Here is a 16,507-nt window from a genome sequence, read left to right as displayed (position 1 = left end):
CAGAGAATTCACATGTAATCCACAAAAATATAATCTCAACAATATAGTTTAAAGTAAAAAACAAAAAACAAAAAGAAACTTCATTTTCTGCAGAAGTTTTACAAAGTATACAAAAACCTTGCAATGATAATCAGTAAATATCAACATGATTTCTATCAGCTTAAAAAAAATCTAGCTAGTAGCCATGTTATTTACAGCTGTGTACATTACCACATTAAATTCATGCTCATACTTAGATCTATGTAAGCCTCCAACAAAGCAGTTCTACTTGTAATTGCCAATGGCGCTTTAGTCATTTTCAGTATCATTCATGGCTAATGCTCGTAGAAAAGGAAAGTCATCCCAAAGACTCTCTGGGTCTGCCACTTCTTCAGGTACACAATCATGGCTTGGCCCAAAAAAATGCTGCTCCTCTGTCATTCCACCTAGTGCTAGATTCTGGTAACACTTCGGAGTGAAAGGTTCCTCTGCCTCTAAGAGGGGCTGTGTAGATTCAGAACGCAGGTAGACATGAGGCTCTTTGGGCGGTGGGCTGTTACAAAAACCAGAGAACACCACAGTAGCATAAGGAACAGAGTCACTGTTTGAGCCAGAGTATTCGGTGGTGAACGGCGAACCACAAATAGACTCTCCAAGGTCACTGGTCTCTTCTGAACTGTTTATCCAAAGATCATCCTCCTCTTTGCTTAGTTTCATGGGGATGTCCGGAAAGCTGAGGTGGGACAAATATATCGGATCCTCGCTGTCACATGAAGGATGGGTATACTGCAAGTGAAAAATAAGTGAGACAACAATAGTATCAATTTCTTGGCTTTACACCATGTCATGTCTTTTTTTCACTCATGCAGCAAAACAAGCTTTAAATATCCAACATTAGAAATTAATATCAGTTGGAATACTTTAAATTAAGTCTCCTGTTAGTTTTCACCAGATCCTGATGAAGACCTTTAACAGCCTCTTTCTCTGTTAAATGAACCTCTGTGTTTAGCGGGTATTTGTTAAATTTGTCTTAATTCCATTGAAAAGCACTGTAAGCTAAAACAACAAATTAACGGGGCATTAAACCAAATAATGAGAAGGAAGAAGCTAAACTGTTACTGCAGAATTTCACAGTCATTCCCTGTAGGGTTCAACCTCTTCATTCTACATATTGCAGATTTTTGCAGCTTTAATCAAAAACATTAGTAATAAGGAACGTATAACTGTATAAAAACATTTCTGTTTTCCTCTAGTGGATGTCTGCTTTCACACCTGTGTTGATTCTGATGTCAATCTTAGGACAAAGCTGTTAGCTGGGTCTGGAACAACTGGCCAAAAAATCCCCTTAAACCTTGAAGTTAAAGAAAAAAAGCATTAGTGTAGTGTGTTAAGAATAAACAACATTACAGCTTACCAGCTTAAACAGTATGAGCATGAGCTTACCTCTCATGTTTGGAGAAACAAGTCAGGACTATGAAAATAATCAGCAATGAAAGTCCAAAAACTGATCCGATTACAATCATCGCACTAGCGACTTCATCTGAGAAAAGAAAAAACACGTAATGTCACGTCTGATCATATTCTGTCCGTGTTGACTTTCTCCAAAGAAAAAATGATCGTACTAACCAAAGGGCTGAAATTCAAAATGAACTGCTGACCCATTCAAGCTCCCACCAAGTGTGCTAACCATCAAGACAGCTCCATGCACACTGGGGTCTTTAAGGATCACACTTCTTTTTTCTGTATCTACGTTCACAACTGAAGAACAGTTAAAAATTAGAGGGGATCAAGTGCTTAAAATATCCTATACAACATACCAGAGATAAGGTATTTAACCTACCGTTAACGGGTCCCTTCGGATTCCAGTAGAAGACTGTGTAGTCTTGGATCTTTCCATTTCGTTGGTCTAATGGTATTTCATCCCAGGTAATCTTAATATCTGAATTCCAGGTCTTTTGAATATGTAATTTTGGAACCATGGATGGGGCTTTAAAAAGAACAACATCACAAGTGATTAGTAGAACTAGAAAGAGTTTTTAACCATTAGACAGCTCAGGTCTTTACTCCAATAGGTTATTCATTTCTTTCCACAAGAGGGCATTATTTCATCATGTATCAGCTGTTCTGTGAAAGATTACAAAATATATATTCTGTAAGTCAACACTCTTCTGACTACTTCAAAGTTGAGGGAGTCTGGCTCACACCTCTGCTGGCTTGTGTGAGACTCTTTGTGTCTTGGGTGACTTACCCTTTTCTCTCAAGTAGGCATTAAATGTCTTAGGAGGGCCTATCCCATCCGTAAACCTTGGATATACAGAGATCCCGTAGGGCTTGTAGGGCTCAAAGCTGCCTGTTGATGAGTGAGAAGAGGTTAGGGTGGATCATTGCCCACAGGAGTCTAACAGTGTGTAGAGGCAGGTTAAGCACAGGAAAAGGAAGATCTTGCACAAGAGTGATTGTTCGAATTCTTGTTGTAGAGGATAATCATCCGATTAGGAAGGCCGAAGACAAATATTGTAAAACATACCTGTTATAACAATGCTGGACTGGTTTTGGCCAGCAATGTCAAACTGGATGTGGGAGAGGCCTGATTTTAACAAAGGTCTCCATTTCACCACATAATCGCTGAGTCCTGAGGAATCCATGCTTCTCCACTGAACAAGAAATGAATTGTTTGCATGTGGGACTGCTGTGGCATCTAATACTACAGGATGAGCTACAGACAGAAAAAGATGCATATCATATTCTACATGTCATATGATATGATGCATTAATTTGTTTCGTGAGTGAGTTACCTTTATGTTTGTAAATCTGTACTACAGTGGGAGAAGATTTCCCTGCTGCATTTACAGCCTTTAGATACACTTTCTTAATGCTCCTAGAAAGACTGAAAGTACAGTAGTTCTCCCTTGTAGAGCACACCACTCTCTTTTGCACCAAGATGATATATGACACATTTTGGCCATTGGCACGAAATCTTTTTGATGGCTGAAACAGAAGGAAAAAAATGTGAGGAGATATTTTAAAAGACGACCTCTCATGCTCCACCAGAACTAGAAGACAAAATGCATCAATTTGTGACAGGTGTCAAGCAATGTGTGTGATGTGTGTACCTTCCAAAACAAGCTTATGTTGAGTTCTTTTAGCAGGGGATCCTCAGATATCTCCATCCACGAATCTAGGCGTCCAGTGGGAGCTAAAAAGAAAGAGTCACCTGTCAGCATGTTGCATGTCAAAAGCCTGCACTTCTCCTTTTACTCTTTGGAAATAAAAACTTTTTCATCCAAGACAGGTTTATGGATTCAATGCAACAAAGCTCAATACAACCTGCGCTATAGAAAAAAGTAATGGCAGATGCAGAAGATGACATTAGCATATATTGAAAAGACCAGGAAATGGAAGAAAAGGCAATAGATTGGGAAATGGTTGACTGACTGATGGTGTCAGTCTGAATTGATCACAGGCTTACCACTCTCCAAGGTGACACCAGACTGGCTGCTGCTCCATTCACTCCAGGGGCTCTGCTGGTATCTGACTCTAATCTGTGTAAAATACCGAGTCCAATGCAGCAGGTGACACATGTCCACAGGTGTTTTAGCATTTTGAACCAAGACCTGGCATATTTTTCAGGGACACAGAATGTACACACATAAGTTCTTGCATATCCAATGTGAACTTCAGGGAAGGAATATCAGCATTTGGATGTCTATAGCCACTGGATCAAATGTTTGGGAAGATACATTTTCAGTTGATATCAACAAAGGGTTGATTTGCACTCACTGGGTCATTCCACTGTGTGCTGTCAACAGACTTAAATCGGTATTCCAGGTTTAATAACCCGCAAGCCTGGAGCCAGGCCTGGTCTGGGGACAAATTCCAGTTCAGCTTCAGGCAGCCATACCTTTTAGAAATCACTTGAATACTGGGTGGGTCAAACTTAGCTGAAATAGTGACAAAAATAAAAGCATGCATAATTTTTTTCCACCGATTTTAAGTACAATTTAGTATTGTCTATGAAAAATAGTACTTATAATACAAACAGAGCTTGAAGAATGCTAAAAAAAGAAAAACCCCAAATATTTTCCTTACCCGAACTAACAGGTTCTAAAACAAGTGGTGCTGAGGTTGCCTCTCCAAGTTCATTCACAGCTTTCACATATATCTTCATGTCATAAAACAACACAAATTCAAAACGAGGGATCGTATAGTGATGGACTCCTTGTGGCAGTTCATAAGAATAGTTTTCATTTTCAGCCCTGAAATGATGAAATTACATTTTAAGAAATATAGTCGTTCAACCTTGAAGACAAAGCCTAGAAAACACATCTGATACCAGTATGATATTTACTGCTTGACCAGTCTTTCACTGGAATCCATATTTTGTATATTTGCTTTTGTATTCCATTTTTTACATATTGTTACCATATTTCAGTATGGAGGGAATACTGTGTGGGCAGGTGGGTTTCCCTCTGCCCAGGGTCCCAGCTACAGGTGATTGTGTTGGGGTTGGTGAGGTTTGTCTGACAGGTGAGGTTTTGTGGTGCTTCTGGTGGATCTAAAGGTAAAAAGAAAAACAAAGTCATTTTAAATGGAATTTAATTTGAGCCGTGTACAAAGAATCGCAAATGCTTCTCACATCCAGCTCGGATCTCCACGCCTGCGACTACTTGAGGAGGAGAGGCTTGGATACAGCAGGTGAGGATTGCTCGGGTGTGATTGAAGCTTGATATAACAGCTCTGGAAACCCTGCTGCTCTCACTGGCTTCTGGACTGCTGGGAATAAGCCTATCATCAAGGCGCCACTCTATGTGAACAGCTTGTCCAGTGACCAGAGGGCAGTCCTCTCTGATGACACAAGTAGCTGTCACAGGGGATCCCAAAGGTACCACTGAGCTGGATGTGTGGACCTTTGCACAGGGCTGTATGCCATCCTCTAAAAATTACAACAACAAAAAAAACAAAAGCGTAATGTGAAGATTGTTAAGATGTTTTTTTCTAAATGTTTAGCCTTTTACTAGGTAAAATCTCCAAGGCAAAGGGCACAAAATGATAGTAAGAATTGTCATTGTAACTGGTGGTTAGGTATTTCCATTTTCCTCCGACACCTACACTCACCATTTCTTGCTCCGTTCACAAATGTCACCAGCATGACAATCACTGACATCCATTTGGATATCATGATGATAAAACCTGTTAGGCAGCCAAAATGAAATGCATTATTGGTAAATTACCAACTTTCATGCTCTGTCAAAACAATATTTGAATTGCTATTGCTTTCCGAGTGACAAGGTGCATTGTGTGAGGGAGGAATTGACAGTCATAACGCTTGTCGCTTTAAAAGACATCATCAGCATGGTGTTTCAAGGGTCTGGAAGTGATCTCCATAACGCATAATATTTCAGTATACACACTGTGCATCTGCTGCCTCCCTGATCTCTAGCAGCAATAAAAAACAAAACACAAACACAAAAAATTTGCTGTGCTGTCTGCGTTTGTGGAACACAGAAAAAAACTGAGCACTGACACTTGACAAACTCAAATAAATAAATAAAAATAAAATAAAAATTTAAGCACATAAATAAAAGCCAACACTCGTGGCATCTTGGGTTCACATTTCTGCAACATTACACTGGGGAAGTGACATTTAAAGCTCTGCTTGCTGAAAAACAAAACAGATAGCACCTGTGGTTGTCTCTATCATGTTTCCATTCTTACACTGTTAAATAAAAGGGATGAAACTCTTTCTAAATATTGAGGGAAATATTTAACAATAATATAAAATATATTAAAATGTATCACCTGTTACAGTGTAACTGGACTTTATTGAGATTGCAATAATAACAATAATACCTCAGTCACATAGGCCTAGAGACTGTTGATAACCTGCTGGCAACCTCTGGTCACCAGGGAAAAACACGCATTCCCCAGCAAGTTGGTGAATAGTTGCTGGCTGTCACCAGGTGCAAACCCCAACAAACTCCAGCAGCTCGAAGACACTTTGTTTTTTAGTGGCCGGTGGTTACCGAGGAGTCATTGACCAATCGCTAGACCTGCGTTCGTAAGGCTTTAGCAATCAGTTTCACAAGAACTGGCAGCATCTTCCAACCACCAGTCAAAACCAGTCATATTTTTCTCACACGACTTGTGTTTGCTAGATGGTTACTGACTGGTCTGACGTAAACAAAATGGCTAGAGTCAAAGTATGACAGCAACACTCCTATGACCAAGAAAACAAAAAAATCAGTTGTTATCCAGCCATTACACTGATTCTTTTTTTTCTGTCTGAGATTGATGGCAAGCAGTTGTCGAGATAAATAATTTTCCTATGTCACGGTCCGTAGTGTGACTACAGCAAAATGAAAACTGGTTGGTAAAGTTCTGGCAGCATTTCTCAAACATACTGCACTTTTTGTATAAAGTCAACCTTGCACTTTAGTTCGAGAATCAGTTAGGGAACTCACCATTACACAGAAGTTTAGAATTCACAGAAATCTTTGTTCTGGTTTACAAAGCACCGCCCAGACATGCCATCACAGCCTATATCAGTATCTCTGCAACTGTAAGGTACTGTGTGGAAGAAAAGACAAATAGTTTAGAGTACTAAAGCAAATACTAACTGATTACTAAAGTAACAGAAAACAATGGAATCGAGTTTTTTAGTGGTATTAAAAGAACATTTAATTGTATAATGAACACCGACATAAAGACACGTAGTTTTAAAATTTGTGCAAATTATTCACACAATCACGTGTTTTGCATATTTTAATGCATTAAAACCAGTGTATGTACAATAAAAACAATTAAAAACAATATTTCACATGAGAATAGTGATTTTGTTACTAGAAGATCAAAAATATTGTGTTCAGTGCATGATGGTATTGTTTAGTAAAATTTAAATATTTATTTCTGGACATTTCAATTTTGGACAGGTGTCACTTTATATTATAAAATACCAGACGGCAATGAAAGTTTGCAACTGATAAACAGCATTACGAGGGAGCAGAATCATAAAAATGTGAGAGAAGAGTTTTAAATTCATTAAACACTGCAAGCAACTCAGTAGTAAGGAAACATCTTGGGAATTATCTAAAATTATGCCAGATTATTTATTGTTGATTCCCTTATTAATGTCTTCATCAGAACTACATTTCACACTGACGTGCAGTACTGTGCAAAAACCTTGAATCACCTCTCATTTCTTTTAGTTTTGCTTCACTGGAGCCATACTTTCTTATAATTTTTAAAGTGGTCTAGAACAGCAGTTTTGCGGTTTATTCTCTAGACATTGGTTGCTTTTTAACCAATTTTAAGTTCTGTGGATTCATCTACTGTTGTTTAAGCCACATCAGAATTGGTCTCAAAGCAAAGAATGGCTTCTTGACAGCCACTCTTAAGAAAGGGATGTGTAGAAAAAGCTGAGGTGTGCCAAATAACACACAAACTGAAAATGACTGAAAATAGTGTGGGATTCAAACGTGAAATTTTTGGTTCAAATTGTTGTCAGTATGTACAGAGGTGGTCAGGAGAGAGGTACAGCAGTCATCTACAGTCATCTGTAAAACAAACTGGAGGTTCTGTCACGGTTTGGGGCTGTTTTCCACCAGAGAGGTTGTGAATCTTGTCAAAACTGATGGAACTATGAACACAGAATAGTACTGTCAAAGTTTGTTCCACCATGTAATACCATCTGGAAAACATCTGAGTGGCAGTGTTTTCGTTTTTTAGCATGACAGTGATGACAGACACACTGCCAATGCAGTAAAAGCACGCCTGTATAGAAAAAACACACAGGGGAATACTATCAGTCATGGACTGACCTCCCCAGAACCTGAACCTCAATATTACTGAAGCAGTGTTGGATCATCCTTGCAGAGGATGAAACAACAGGCAGACAAGATTTGAAGAAGAGTTTTTCATTTTCCTCAAGATGCCTGGAGACCTATTCCTGAAGACTACTTAAATTACAAGAAAGCATGCCTACATGAGTTCAGGCTGTTTTTAAGAAGAAAAATGGTCATCAAGCTTATTGTTGTTAACTGAAATAAAAATGAAAAGTAGACTTTAAAAAAAGGAAAATAACTCAAATGATTTTGTGAATTTGAAAACTAATAAACAAAAAATACAGAGGAAATAATTTGTGCAATATTCATTATTTTGGTAAAAATGTTATTACAACTTGCCTGTTGAGGCTTTCATTGGTGTGTTTACTGAGACTGCGTACACAGCTTTGATTGTAACACCCCTCCATACAATAACAATTAAAAAGAAACCAACAATGAAACTAATAAATAACTAAGTCAAACTAAACTGAATTAACAACAGAAAGATATCATATTACATTTTTTGTGTGATGGTAGATATCAATAACACCATGAGCTGTTCCAGCTTTAATTTTGGTGAAAATTGGGTTAGGGTTAGGTTAAGGTAAAGGTCACAGCAAATATGAAAAATGAGAAAAAAACTTTAAATTACCCACAATATTTTACAGATTGTCTTTAAACTTCAACAATAAACTAGGCCTTGGGGGACATGAGTAACTAGCTAAGCATTTGACCTTGACCTCTACTGTTAGCCCCTGAGGTCAAAGCTGACCTTGAAAACAAATGTCAAGACACTATATTGAGTATAACACATCATAGCACGGAGAGAGCTGCACAATAGTCTTTTTACTTATTTATTTTTTTAATCCAACACCCTACGGCATCACAATGATGCCATGTAGTTTCGCAAAAATCACACATGGATGAATATCTCTTAAAATCTAAAGTTTTTACAGTTTATAGTAGCCAAAGATTTCAGCCAGTTCTACTCCGATCATACAGGTAAAGATAATAAAATACACCATTTTAGTATGTAATGCTAAAAGGTCAAAGGTCAAAAGTCAAACATCAGAGTGTTGATATGAAAACAGGGTGCCGTTAGCATCTTGTAATAAAAAGTTTTCATATAGCCTTTGCCCTTCATGGGAGTTGCGCCCTTTGACTGCACTTGTTAGATCTGGTTTTACCCTGTATACTGTTTTTCAATTTATACATGCATGTTTCGATAAATCACTGCAGCCATTTTCCAAGAAAAATATAAAAGAAATATGTGATGGGGAAAGAAATAAGACATTTGCACAGTACTGAATATGTGTGCGTGCATGACTCACCAACATACAGACATCTACCCAGAACCAGTAAGTGGTGCAGCATTGAGAAACTTCCTGTGGTCGTGTAACACTCAACCTGCCTGTTTCTGAGAATAAGCTGAGAAACTCACTGTTCCTCAGGTTAACATGTAGCATGCGCACAACATCAGGCGACTGCTCAGAGTCCTGTTCAATTTGTTCTGTAGGCTAAAGACACAAATGACGTATTAGATTTTGACTATCCAAAGCATTTCTGGTGTAGAATAACATTCAACCGTTGAGCAGAAATGTTATGTCATTGTAACACCTCCATAAGATGAGGAAATATAACCAAAAATTTGTATAATTTGTAACTATCACTCAAACTGTTAGATCGCTGCCCTCAGTCCAAAATAACTATTTGGTGAAGACTGCGTTTTGCAATGAGAGAGAAATGGAATTTTCTTATCAGCACTGTGCAAAAAGGCCCCCATTTCCCCCCGCTTTCCTTTTTAGAATTTCTGCTTACTACTAATAGGTAATTGCCTGTGGCTCTGACAAAAGGCAATTGAAGGAAAGACAGAGAGAGTGAGTGAGAGAGACGAGGTGGAGAGCAGAAAAGCGTATTAGACTTGGAGTGTATTTGGCCAACAACATAATATGACATACTTAAAATAAAGGCAGAATAAATGAAGTCTGGCTATTCTTTGTGTTTTGGCCAATTATGTTCAGAACATATAGATGAGAATACATTATGTAGAATTTATTTTCGTGTCTCGGTGAGTCATGTCTCCATGTTAAAAGAAATATTTTTCTACAACTTCAGTAGATTTCCTTTCCTGTTGCTGTTGAGGGTTACAGAACGCCCACTTTAAGGATTTGGCAATATCCCTCACACATTGCAAAGCGTAATGACAGACTCACCGCTATTTCCCCTTTTTGGTTTTATTTCTCACACTATACAGTGTGTTTTGAAAAGAGATTTAAAAAGAGTTAAAGAATTGATTCGTTTTTTCCTATCATGGCAGTTAAGACATTCTGACCTTTTATGTGGGCAGTATCTAAAATCCCAGACCGACTGAATCAATCTTTTTAACTTCCGATTTTTTAATTGTCAGAACATGTTTTCCATACACTAAAATACTGTTGCCCCCGTGATTAGAAGAAAACTGCAGTCATAAAACACGTTAAAAACATTGCCATACTGCAGTCTTTAGAGCTTGAAAAAGAAGGCGGCTGGATTTCTTTAAGGTTTTTAAAGACATTTTACCTTTAATCGAAGACATTTCTTCAGTTGTGAGAGGTGAAACAACTTCAAAAAACATAAAGAAGTCCAGTCGCCTTCTTTTTCAAGCTCTTAAGACAATGATGACTTGGGCGGCATTGCTGTATTGTACTAAATTTAACAAAGGTTTAGGTAAAAAGACCTTTGTGCGACGATCTAACAACTTATTTTAAATGTTTCAAACGATACGCTTCAAGTACTATAAAGCACCATCTTATCTTAGTATTGCTTATTTAATCCTAAATGTATTAAGAGTGTGTAGTGTGTGTGTATTAGGTACTAAACTACAAAGGATGATAAATGTCACATCTACAATACAGAGGGACCAGAAAATCAGATTAAACATGGATTAAAGATGATTTTTTTTAAATAAGTTGAGTGGTCCATAACTTACATGTAGATGAGGATGCAACTACCTAGCTTTAACCTAATTCAGAAACAAGTTTAGCAAAGTTTTCCTTTTCAATCTGGCACAAGTATCAAAATGAAAGAAGCAGCAAATTGCTTGATGTGAAGATAAAGGAGAGCCATCAGAGAGGCTTGCCACTCACCACACAGCAGCTGCAGCAGACCCAGAAAGACAAGAGGCTCTTATCAGCCCTGATAGCACCAGATGAAACAGCGTGGCTCAAAGTAGCTCGGATTTGAGGACGTGTGTGTGTGTGTGCCAAGAAGCAGCACAGGCAGCAACATCCTTGTTTTGCATTTGTGAAACTGCTATTTTCCAAGAAGAAACATGTGACTGATGGGGCCCAGTTATGGGAAGGAAGAATGGGGAGTTCACATTGCTCAAATTTAAGTTTTTAAAAGCTCAGCAAAATTTTTTACAGGTGGTTTTGACTGTTTAATTTGTCACAATAATATGCATTGTTTTTCTTAACGGAGTAAGTAGAAAAATCATTATAGCTCAACTTATAGCTGTTAAATGTCAGCTGAATTGAATTTCAGTACTTTCCCAGAAGATGCTAATACAGCAGCTGTCAAATGTCCTTCAGTCGGACTCCAGGGAGTCTTCTCGCAAGAAGAATGTGATCATTCTGGTTCAGGCTGACCCCTCTGTGTTTTGTGTGACCTTTGAAGTAGCTTCAAAATGCACTCATCTCCCTCTCTGAGCCTGTATAAGACTTTGTCAGCATGGTAATAGAACAAGCTCTTAAATGGGATTGTAAACTGTGCCTTGACCCCCCCCAAGGGCACTTGAAACTAGTTGCCATATCACGATTATTAGCTTATTAAATTCTAAAATGAATCTGTGGCTTAGGTCTCATTTCACTGCATGCAAGGAGACCCAGCAAGCTCAGCCACTCCACTTTTAATCTAACAGCTGCATCCCTGCACGGTCACTCTCGTGCCCTCAAAAGCATAATGGAAGCTAACTGTTAATCAAGAAGCTGCTGGAGGAGGAATTAAATCCACGCACTGGTAGGTTTTAGGGTAGGAATCAACCTGGAGAAAAGAAAAGCAGGCATTAATTAAAAACACATTAACTGGTTATCATGAGTTGACATATTTTGCTTGATCTTTTTTTTCCCCTAATCAGCAATAATGAACGAAGCGTTTGCCATCCACTGGGTATTACATGCTATGTTTCAGTGAGCGGTAAAATTAGCTGAGGGCCCCGAAGCCAAGTTGAACTGATGAAGCTTTGCTAGGTTTGATTAGGGTTTTTGTCCTATGCTTAACAGAATGCCGTCTCCTTCTTAGATTCTCATTCACATTAAAAATTCGACCAACCCAAATTAGACACTGCTGTAAACATCATCTCATATCTGTCTGTTTCTATACAGTGAAATACTATAGTGAACTGCAGTCACAACTAATCGTGCTAATCGTGTATACTGAAATACTGAATATTGCCCTCTGTTACAAGAGTGACATTCCACTACTGCACTCAGCCTGATAAGTCGAATTCAGCATTCTTTACCACCAGTTATGTAAAATACTGATTGCACTGATTAAGATTTTCGTTGCCAAAATTATTACAGTTTTGTTTCATTAAACTTAACAACCTATTTACTGATGGCACACCAAAACTACCATTTGCCAGTGAACAAACAGACAACATCATGGTGGACTGCTTTGCTGACTTAAAGACGAGGAAGCTCACGCTCACGTACTCAATAATGAATTCTGCATTTGATCAATAACTGACTTACAATAAAGTGAGGCAATATGGTCAAAATTAAAGTTGAATGGGAAGTGAACCTCTGAAAGAAGAAACTGAGGGTTTTGGAAAGGCTTGGTCTAAGCACAGGTCTGGAACCCCAGAAAATGTTGCAAGGGGATTTCAAATGAGAAGTACATGCAAGAAAACAAAAATAAAAGTAAAATCAAATATTGAATTTTTTTTACTGTACATTGAAACAACAAACTTTAAAAAAACAGTCATTCTTGTGCTGGAACTCTAGAAAAATACTATAAAATTATTAGATTTTTAAAAAATCTTCTGTAGCTTCAACATACAAGTGTGCTTGTGTAGTTTTGCAGATGTTCTATGTAAATAAGTTCATTGTCCAGGTGAGGTGGTGTTTCCTGCTTTGGCTTTTTAGCCTGTTGCATCTCCACCGGCGATCAGGTCAACTGCAGGGTTTCACCGCTGGTATCACCGTTCATAGATGTTTGCCCACTAAACCAGTTTATCTTCCAGTGGGGGTCTGGTAGCAGACTGGGGACATCTTGCAGCCACCGCCTGCAGCTGCCTTCGCTGGTGTGCTGTCCCTCAGTCGATATCATTTTTCCGCATCCAGTAGCTTCCTTTCACAGCTTTGCCTATGCCTGTACCTCACAGCGGCTGGACTGTTGTCTTGCCCAAAAAAGCCCTGTTACCCAATTACCAGTTGTGTCTTGTCACTACTGGTAGCATGATCTGGTACCTGCAGCCCATTTAGGTTTCACAGGTAGTTCCTCCACATCAATACAAGCCATTAGAATAAAGTTTGCTGTGTCTCTGAGCTGACACAGCTCAGAGCAGTCTTAAGTGTGTATTTGAGGTACTAGGACACATGGAGTTACAAAAGGAAAGTGGAAAAGAGCTTTAAAAGGCCATCAATCCAGCTCCAGGAACAACATCTGCTCCTTTGTGCGACACAGGACATACAGTGGCATTGCAAAATTATCTCCACTGGATCACCTATGTTTACATGTCTGACCAACAGGGTCCAACATCCTTTAGTTAAGCTTTTACTCACGGCCCAGTACGATGCAGATCCACACCAAAACTGGCAAGTCCACTACTGGCACCCGATTCCCTTCACAGATGAGAATCGGGTGCCAGTTTTTGTTGTTAGGAATGAATGGCCATCATCCACTCACTGGATTTGTTCCTCTTCAATTTTATCATTTGCTGCTCCACTATGACACATATCCTCATGTGTTAAAAGTAAAAATAGGAAATATTTGGGTAACAGTCTTTACATTTACCTTTGCATTTGTCAATATACTGATTTTTTTTTTTTTTTATAGACTGCATAGGACTGCTCAAAAATGGTTAAGAGACTAGCAAAAAATATCTATATCTCTATATCTACATCTCTATATCTATCTATATCTATACTACAGGAAAAAATCTATTTATATTTTTGATGGATATTTAACTGAATTTTTTTCATTTTCAATGATACCACTAGTATTTGTAGATTTTAAATAAAAGTCTGCATGATGGTTTGAAGTCTGTGGGGGGGCTGTTTATTGTTTCATTATGTTATTTATTTGTCTGGTAGCTTTCGGTTTTACTTCCTACTTTTAATTTTTCTTTCTTTTTGATTTTCAGCCTACCCTTTTTGTTTCACATGTGTTTAATTAGTCAACCTTAACTTCTACTTACCACTTCTTTTAGGTCTGTGTCTTGTCCTGCTGTTGTTTCTTTCCCCATAGCTTTTTATTTCCTAGCTTATTGGTTTGTGTTGTGATTTCCATCTCTTCCTCTCAATATATAGAGATATAGCTAGAAAGAGACAGATGCGTGTGTGTGTTCTTTGTACCTGATTCTGTTATTAAAGCTCATTTTGGTTGCTCCTGCACCTGCCTGTTTTGTGTCCCACATTTTTGTATGCTTTTGAACTGAATCACAACACTGGGAATAAAAAGTCCATAATATGTGTTCTTTTTAATTATTTATTTAAAGAGCCTATTATAAATTATATTTCAAAGTGATCTACCTCCAGTCCATTTGTATAATTCTACCAGAGTTTCAAATCATTAAAATATAAACCTCCAGAAAAACAGAACACACTTCATTCTTTGAAGAAGAGGCTGAAAGAACTAATGGAACTGGAAAGAACTAATGCAAATAATAAAAGGATGGGCATTCAAAAAAATATATCTTTGTGTTAAAAAAATATAACAGCCATGTTGTTGCTCTGAGACTCAACTTAAGTGAAATGCTAATGACAGTATACTTGCATGTTCACAGTGATAATGCTTCCTGATATTTCAGTGCTATCCTAATATTACGCAGGCATGTTTACCATATTTGCAATATTTTAGAATAAGCACAAAAATACAATTATATTTCAAATGAGAAGAAAATAGATGGATTAAGTTGAACTAAATAAACCAAAGACAGACCTGACAAGACCTTATCCTACATGCTTCCTAAATTGTTCATTATCCCTGTCCAATTTACAGTTCTATCAATTATTTTTTGCTAGTATGGCTTGAGTTCAGCTTGCTTTGCTACACAATTAAAAGCAGATTTGGTAGGTAGGATTTATGTGGATGTGTATTCTATACCTAATTTAAATCTCTGTAAATCTGTTAGTTTGATTATATCTGTCACCTTGGTCTATGCCTGAACAAGACTGCCACCGACTATTTCCCAGCAAACCCGCATTCCCATTGTGCTATCTGGCCCCAGATATTCTTTAGGCATACTCACACTAGGAATAGCTGCCTTTCATTGTCCCTGGTCTTTGGGGATCAAACACAATGATGGCATTGATAGCCAAAAGAGAGTAGTTAGAAAAATCCTGAGACTAACTTTCTCACGCTCTCTAACTTGCTTTGGAAACGTGATATTGTGGAGGACAATCAGGTTCCTGATTTTGCACTTTGTGGTATAATCGGAGCAGTTTTGGAAACGGTGACACACTGCTCTATCACATGCCTTATAGATGTGTAAATTACTTAATAAAGCAGTTTTTACAAAGGGCACCATCATTGAGGAAGCACAGTTCTTCCTACACACTTTGCGAGTGTGAAGTGCACCAGGGTGCAGAACACTAAACCTTGACCAGAAATAGTACACAGCAACCACACCAGTCAAATGAACCTAATGAACTTTGGAGATTAAACATGCTTGGGATCAAATAGTGTGATCACTGTCTTAGTTTAATGCAATTTGTGTAAACGGCTTTACTTGCACAAAATGTGTGACAACAATTAAAAACAAAAACTGTCAGTAACTAAATTTTCATAATATGTCTCCACATATTCATAGTTATGTTCTCTGCACATTCATGGTGCTTGTCATACAAGTTCACTTATGAGCACAACCACATTCAGCATTGACACTGTTTAATGTGTGTATACACCCCCGAGTTGTGTTACACTATTGAGCGTGGCCTCTGGCACTACACTGCTGTGTCGACCTTGCGGGTTGGTTGAGTGAGCCTGTGAGCCACTGTGTGTGAGAGAGGGAAAGGGAGAGAAAGACAGAGAAAGGAGAGGGTCAGACAAGCTCCAACTCTCGCTCCTGCTCCTTACATGCACCCAATCCACTCCTATCTAGTACCTGTCACACGCTGGCTGCAAAATGGAATTGACTATTGATTTCCCCCTTACCACAGGTCAGTTGTGCTGGCAGGCTATAGTGAGCTCAGTGAGAGCCTTGCGTGGGACAACAAGAGGAGGGGAAGAAACACGAGAAGGAAATACACACATTTCAAAACACACAGCACATACACGCTCTTATTAACTGAGCCTTTATAACGGAAGACAGTCAGCATTGCTTTAAAAGAGGTGTGTGTCACAACATGCAGTGGAACACACTCTGGACTGGGTAACCTGGAAAACTGCGATAAGCCTGCGATGGAACTTAAAAGGCAGAATAAAGTAGTAAAAAAATACATTTGAAATATTTTAAGATTATATGGTTCCTCACATTTTGGACCGCCACCCTTTTTTGGTTCTTTGAA

At 38.3% G+C, this 16,507-nt stretch overlaps 1 protein-coding gene across 1 annotated transcript; it reads right to left on the bottom strand.

The window, feature by feature from the left end:
* Positions 1 to 19: 19 nt before the first annotated feature.
* Positions 20 to 11,007, bottom strand: csf3r (colony stimulating factor 3 receptor). Its single transcript, XM_063486847.1, has 18 exons — positions 10,925 to 11,007; positions 9,131 to 9,316; positions 6,441 to 6,546; positions 5,095 to 5,169; positions 4,616 to 4,912; positions 4,402 to 4,534; positions 4,069 to 4,235; positions 3,760 to 3,920; positions 3,449 to 3,593; positions 3,093 to 3,175; positions 2,775 to 2,967; positions 2,507 to 2,695; positions 2,228 to 2,329; positions 1,820 to 1,966; positions 1,606 to 1,737; positions 1,423 to 1,519; positions 1,252 to 1,330; positions 20 to 765 (listed from the first exon to the last, which is right to left on the bottom strand). The coding sequence occupies exons 4-18, from the start codon at positions 5,156 to 5,158 to the stop codon at positions 289 to 291; spliced, it is 2,466 nt and encodes an 821-aa protein (XP_063342917.1). The 5' UTR covers positions 5,159 to 5,169; positions 6,441 to 6,546; positions 9,131 to 9,316; positions 10,925 to 11,007; the 3' UTR covers positions 20 to 288.
* Positions 11,008 to 16,507: the final 5,500 nt, after the last annotated feature.

The sequence above is a fragment of the Pelmatolapia mariae genome, linkage group LG10_11, assembly GCF_036321145.2.
Source record: "Pelmatolapia mariae isolate MD_Pm_ZW linkage group LG10_11, Pm_UMD_F_2, whole genome shotgun sequence".
Taxonomy (NCBI): Eukaryota; Metazoa; Chordata; class Actinopteri; order Cichliformes; family Cichlidae; genus Pelmatolapia; species Pelmatolapia mariae.
This window is presented reverse-complemented; position numbering and strand designations above follow the sequence as displayed.